At 47.5% G+C, this 6,852-nt stretch overlaps 1 protein-coding gene across 1 annotated transcript in view; it reads right to left on the bottom strand.

Annotated features, from left to right (window-relative positions):
• The window catches only part of PI4KB (phosphatidylinositol 4-kinase beta), a 38,165-nt gene that overhangs the window by 8,028 nt on the left and 23,285 nt on the right, over positions 1-6,852 (bottom strand). Inside the window, exons 4-7 of the mRNA XM_012811737.2 lie at positions 4,894-5,024; positions 4,171-4,275; positions 3,820-3,943; positions 2,838-3,103 (exon numbers count right to left, since the gene is read on the bottom strand). Coding sequence (XP_012667191.1) covers positions 2,838-3,103; positions 3,820-3,943; positions 4,171-4,275; positions 4,894-5,024 — 626 coding nt within the window. The remainder of the gene's footprint in view (positions 1-2,837; positions 3,104-3,819; positions 3,944-4,170; positions 4,276-4,893; positions 5,025-6,852) is intronic.

Raw genomic sequence — 6,852 nt, 5'->3', positions numbered from 1 at the left:
TGCAGCCGTCATTGTTGTTTTGGTGGGCCTGGGCTGGATTCGAACCCGCCACCTTAGGTGTATGTGGCTGGTGCCTTAGCCACTTGAGCCACAGGCGCCGAGCCATGAATATAGGTTCTAAAAGCTACCTGACCCTTATTTCCCTCATGAGGAAACATTTGTGTGGCAGGCTTTTCATCTGGTTTATGTATTTATTTGTTTATTTTAAGACAGAGTTTCACTTTCTTGCCCTCCGTAGACTGCCATGTAGTCATAGCTCACAGCAACTTCAAACTCTTGGGGTCAAGTGATTCTCTTGCCTCAGCCTCCTGAGTAGCTGGAACTTCAGCCTTATGCCCAGCTACTTTTAGAGGCAAGGTCTCACTCTGGCTCAGGCTGGTTTCAAACCTGTGAGCTCAGGCAATCCACCTGCCTCGGCCTCCCAGAGTGCTGGGATTACAGGCCTGAGCCACTGTGCCCAGCTGTGATCATCTGGTTTAAACATGAGAATGTCAGGCCAGCACAGTGGCTCACATCTATAAATCCCAGCACTCTGGGAGGCCAAGGTGGGAGGATTATTTGAGCTCAGGAGTTCAAGACCAGCCTGAGCAAAAGCAAAACCCCTTCTCTACTAAAAGTAGAAAAACTAAGGCAAGAGGATCGCTTGAGCCCAAGAGCTGAAAGGTTGCTGTGAACTATGATGCCATGGCACAGCACTCTACCCAGGGTTATAGCTTGAGACTCTGTCTCCAAAACAAACAAACAAAAAAGAATGCCAAGCCATGGCAAGTAGTGAATAAATGCTAACTTTTTTTTCTTTTTTTGGAGATAAGAATCTTACTCTCTTGTCCAGGCTAGAGTGCTGTGGTGTCAGAGTAGCTCACAGCAACCTCAGACTCTTGGGCTCAAGCAATCCTCTTGCCTCTGCCTCCTGAATAGCTGGGACTACAGGTGTCCACTGCCATGGCTGGCTAATTTTTCTATTTTTAGTAGAGATGGAGTCTTGGTTTGGTCAGACTGGTCTCAAACTCCTGACCTCAGTGATCCTCCTGCCTTGGCCTTCCAGAGTGCTGGGATTATAGGCATGAGCCACTGCTGCTCTATCAGCTAGATCTTAATGCGCCACCATGCTACTAGGAGTGCGGGCAGTACAGGCATGGCATCTCTGCCTTCCCAGTACAGCTGCCCCATACCCAGGGAGAGGTGGAACTCACAGGAGCATTCACAGCACAGGCCCTGAGTCACTGTCTGAAGACAGTCACTGTCAGGAGAAGGCAGGGCCTAGATGGTATAACTATCTTTGTACAATATGTAGTTAACCTATAGATGCAGTCAGGTCTCAAAAAGGTTGTATGATTTGCTTTTCTTTTCTTTTTTTTTTTTTTGAGACAGAACCTTAAGCTGTCCCCTGGGTAGAGTGCTATGGCATCACAGCTCAGAGCAACCTCCAACTCCTGGGCTCAAGCGATTCTCTTGCCTCAGCCTCCCAAGTAGCTGGGACTACAGGCGCCTGTCACAACGCCCAGCTATTTTTTGGTTGTAGTTGTTGTTTGGCAGGCTGGGGCTGGGTTCGAACCCACCACCTCTGTTGTATGTGGCTGGTGCCTTAGCCACTTGAGCTACAGGCACCGAGCCATGGTCATATGATTTTCAAAGAAATGACAGCTCTGGGCCAAACAGGAGATAGTTAAAAGGTGTGGAAATCATACGTTGGAATAAGGACAGTTCAGGCAGTGCACATAGCTCAGTGGGTAGGGCGCCCGCCACATATACCGAGGCTGACGGGTTTGAGCCTGGCCTGGGCCTTGGTAAACAACAATGACAACTGCAACAAAAAAATAGCCAGGCGTTGTGACGGGCGCCTGTAGTCTCAGCTACTTGGGAGGCTGAGGCAAAAGAATCGCTTAAACCCAAGAGTTTAAGGTTGCTGTGAGCTGTGTGACGCCATGGCACTCTATGGAGGGCAACACAGTAAGACTCTGTCTCAAAGCACAGTTCATGGCTGGGAGTTTCAACTTTACCTCCACCACATCTCCCATACCCTCTTCTCCTTCCTGTTCTCGTCACCACCCTTAGCACCCCATTACTGCTTGCTGTGTTGCTGAAGGCCCAATTACACATGGCATAGGTCATTTATTTACCAAACAGACTGGATCATGCAAAATAAAACTGCTTCACAGGGAAGGACCTTCTCCATCTGGGCTCAATTGACCTGTCTCATGTCACTGCTTGACTCCCTGCCTGTAGTGCAGCCCAAGCTTTAATCACACTGAATTATTCCCTCAACCTGGGACATACCGGTACCTCTTGCACACCTCTTTCTGTCTTTGTTCTCCCTTGTCCTTTAAGTCCCTGCTCATTTAAATCCTTACTCTTCCCATTAATCCTTCATATCTTGGGCAGTGCCTGTGGCTCAGTGAGTAGGGTGCCGACCCCATATACTGAGGGTGGCAGGTTCAAACCCAGCCCCGGCCAAACTGCAACAAAAAAATAGCCGGGCGTTGTGGCGGGTGCCTGTTGTCCCAGCTACAAGGGAGGCTGGGGCAAGAGAATTGCCTAAGCCCAAGAGCTGGAGGTTGCTGTGAGCTGTGACGCCATAGCACTCTACCGAGGGCAACAAAGTGAAACTCTGTCTCTAATTTAAAAAAAAAAATCCTTCCATATCTTTACCATTTTACCCTAGCACTGGCTAGTTTGTCTCCTTGGCTTAATGTCATAGGAACATATCTGTCTCTCTTTAAAATATCTTGTTTGTTTCATTGTCATATCTTGGCAATGGAAAGTGGTAATAAGCAATTGAGAATTACGTGTGAAGGGATAAAGGGAGAAAGGTTAGGATGAGGGCAGCAGTCACCCACCTGTCTTTGACCTGCAGCAGGTAGCAGACCAAGCAGTAGCCAGCACAACTTTGCACAAAGTTGCGTTGGGCACTGAGAAATGCCTCAGTAGTGTAACTGCCATGCTCTTGTAGGAAGTAATCGAGCAAGGAAAGCTGTGACTGTTTCTTCACCTGGTGGATGGACACAGCATTGACCACTGGTTCAATCATACCACTATCAGCAGAAATCACGAGGATCTTGTATGGCTTGATCCAAAGGGGCACTCGCTCCTGTTCCCAAATGGACTGTGAGGAGACATGAAGGATTCAGACTCTCATCTTTCTCCAAACTAGAGGAGGAGGCTAAAATCCCCATTTGTCCCAAACCCTCTCCTGAATTCTTAACTCATCATGTCAAATGAGTAAGACTCACTGATCCTGCTGAGGACCAGGAAGTTCTGAAAGGAAGTCCAAGTCCTACCAAAGTCAGGAAGCTACACTTTGATGTATGTTGGAAAAGGCATCATCTAGGCAGAAATTCCAAGAAAGGAAAACAGGAAACCTCACTGTCACTTCACAAGCAAGGAGAATGGGAGGCATCAATAGAAGTTCAAAGAATAACGGGCTGAGGTCCAAAGAAAGCTTTTTTAGAGAATGAAAATACGTATGCAATATAAGGACTCAGACTAAACAAGAGAAACCGCTTTCAGGTGACCAACCCAGGGAGCTCAGGGGATGAGTATCTCACCCACAACCCACCTGCTACAGACCATTTGGGAAGTTCTGATCTAAAGGGCAAACTCAGCACCCCGAAGCTCAATGATCAGAGCAAGGCAGATGCAGTTCACAAAAGGGCCAAAAGAGGCTGCTGGGCCTGTGGCTGTGCTCGGAGAGAGGAGCACCTAACCTGCTTCCAGTTTCCACCTGGACAGGAAGCTGGTCCCCACAGAACAACCTGTGTGGTCACCCATGTGGGCTGGAGTTGGACTGAGTTCTCTTTCTTTCACTTTCCCTTCTCTCACCTGCAGTTGCTTCAACACCTGGAAGGCCAGGAGCTCTTGCCTAAGGTCATCCCCACATTTGACAATGACTGACAGGAGCCGCCAGTTGGGGAGATGGCCATAGGGGGAGCCCTCTCTGATTCGCCTGTGAAGAGAAGTACACAGCGTTAGAGAGTGAGGCCAGGGAGAGGGACAGACATATGGCTTTCACCAAAAATCCAAAGCAAACACCCCATAAGGGAAGGACTCAGACTGTCTGGGAGCCTGAGAGGTTTCCTGGAAGCTGATGGATGAGGAAGGCAGTGGAGAACCTGCAACTGACTCCGAGCTCTGAGAGGGATACAGTTGGTCCCCACCCTCTGCCCAACTCACCGTACTTTCTCCTGCCAGGGCTCTTTGAGAGCAACTGCAGAAGGGTCCTCTGGGTCTCGTTTGAAGGCTGTGGGGGTGTGAGCCAGCTGTTCTGAAAGGCGCCGTCTAGCAGAAAAAAATGCATCAGTTGCTTGGAGGAGCTACCTCAGAGCCTCATGCCCTGTCTACGCTGGCATTTCACATACTGTTTCCTAGATTCTGAGAACACAGAGTAGGAACCCAGACTGAGAGAGACTTATGGAAGGAAACATTTTTGCTATCCTGGTGGTTTATAATCATATTAAAACACAGATTACCAGGTCCTCTATACTCCTCTAACAAGACTGATTCAGAATAGGGTGTGACTCCAGAATTTGTACTTTTCACAAGGCCTCCTCCCTCTCTTTGATTCTGATACACGTCAGTACGAGACCTCACTTTGAGAAACATTACTCAAATTCGTTCTTCTGGTATTTTCATCCCTTTGGATGAAAGGGGTAGCAGACCAAGCAGTAACCAGCACAATAATTATAAAATTTAATTTCTTTCTGTAGTAGCCCAAATAATTTCTCAACCTACACCTTCACTGTCTCAAGTTTGGTGGTGTTAGGATAAGGACAGAATAAGGAGAGAAAAGAGAAGACACAGGCTGACAGCAAGTGATTAAGTCAGAGAAGGGGACAAAAAAATGATCTGTTCCTGGACGAGGGTTGCAATATGAGGGACAAGGTAATCGGGCCATACCGGATGTCCCCTGCTGCAATGAACACAGGCTCCTTGCTCTCCTGGCTGGTGATACTGTCCACAGAAAACTGAGAGATGTTGTCACAGCTGTTGGTGTGAACTTCAGGGAGCTGGGGAGAGACGGGGAGTGCAGGTCAGAAATGCTGGGCACAGGTCTGCTCGCTTTCAGCCCCTGCTTGCTTGTCAACCCCACAGCATGTTCATCCCCCAGCCCCTTCTACATTCTGCTCCAAAAAACTTCCTTGGTTATACACCATCCTGATTACTTGGACCCCAACTGCCTAACCCTGAGAAAGACCCTTTCAACTGCAGTGTTTCTCAAAGTATGAATTACCAGGGATGCTTGTTAGAAGGCAGATCCTTAGGCCCCACCACCAATCTGAATTAGAATCACTGGGAATGGGATTTGAAAGTCTGAATTTTTTTTTTTTTTTTGAGACAGAGTCTCACTATGTTGCCCTGGGTAGAGTGCTGTAGCATCACAGCAACCTCAAACCCTTGGGCTTAAGCAATTCTCTTGCCTCAGCCTCCCAAGTAGCTGGGACTACAGACACCTACAATACCACCCAGCTGTTTTTTGGTAGTTGTCATTAATGTTTGGCAGGCCTGGGCTGGATTCAAACCTGCCAGCTCCAGTTTATGTGGCTGGCACCCTGGCCACTGAGCTACAGGCACCAAGCCTGAAACTCTGAAGACATAGACATAGAGTCTATGTCACCCTCGGTAGAATGCCTTGGTATCACAGCTCACAGCACCCTCAAACTCTTGGGCTTAAGTGATTCTCTTGTCTCAGCCTCCCAAGTAGCTGGGACTACAGGTGCCCACCACAAAGCCTGGCTTTGTCATTGTTATAGCTGGCCTGGGCTGGGTTTGAACCCGCTAACCTTGGTGTATGTGGCTGACCCCTCAACCACAGTGCCAGGGATGCTGAGCCTGAAAGTCTGAATTTATTTTTGTTTTTTGGAGACAAGAGTCTCACTATGTTGCCCTTGGCAGAGTGCTGTGGCATCACTCTTGAGGCTGTGGCCTCAAACTCTTGGGCTTACGTGATTCTCTTGCCTCAGCCTCCCAAGTAGCTAGGGCTACAGGTGTCCACCACAATGTCCAGCTATGAAAAGCTGAATTTTTAACAAGTTCTCCAGAAGACTCCTTATGCACTAAAGCAGTGGTTCTCAATCTGTGGGTCGAGACCCCTTTGTAACAATGAAAATACATCCTGCATATCAGATGTTTACATTTCAATTCATAACAGTAGCAAAATTATAGTTATAAAGTAGCAACAAAAATAATTTTGTGGTTGGGAGCACCATAACATGAGAAACTGTATTAAAGGGTTGCAGCTTTAGGAGGCATTAGGAAGGTTGAAAGCTATTGCACTGAAGTTTGCAAACCCTGTTATGACCATCACAGAAGCCTGACCTTTTAGCCTCATATGCTACCTATCCCAATATTAGCGATGCATCCTTGCCAGGGTCCAAAGCAGACCCTCTTCAGTCTATTTTCCTCTCACTATCCTTCAATCTAAGTCACTCTTATCTCCCCATCCTTCTCTAATTATAGACTCTTCTATCAGACCTCGAGGTCCACATCAAGTCTCTTCTCTCCTTCTTTTATACCACAACATTTCTCCATAATGCCATTTGTCATTCATGTATAGCTAGTGAATGTTGTCTTGTAATATCTTAAGTTTTGTTTTTGCTTTTTTTTTTTTTACAGAGTCTTACTTTATCGCCCTTGGTACAGTGCTGTGGCGTCACAGCTCAGAGCAACCTCCAACTCCTAGGCTTAAGTGATTCTCTTGCCTCAGCCTCCAAGTTTCCTTTTTTGAGACACAGTCTCATTCTGTGCCTTGGGTAGAGTGCCGTGGTGTCATCAAAGCTCACAGCAACTCAAACTCTTAGATTCTAGCCATCCTCTTGCTTCAGCCTCTCAAGTAGTCTTAGACTTGGCTCGGCGCCT

Source organism: Otolemur garnettii, unplaced genomic scaffold (assembly GCF_000181295.1).
Source record: "Otolemur garnettii isolate 467f Iridium unplaced genomic scaffold, OtoGar3 scaffold00174, whole genome shotgun sequence".
NCBI lineage: Eukaryota > Metazoa > Chordata > Mammalia > Primates > Galagidae > Otolemur > Otolemur garnettii.
This window is presented reverse-complemented; position numbering and strand designations above follow the sequence as displayed.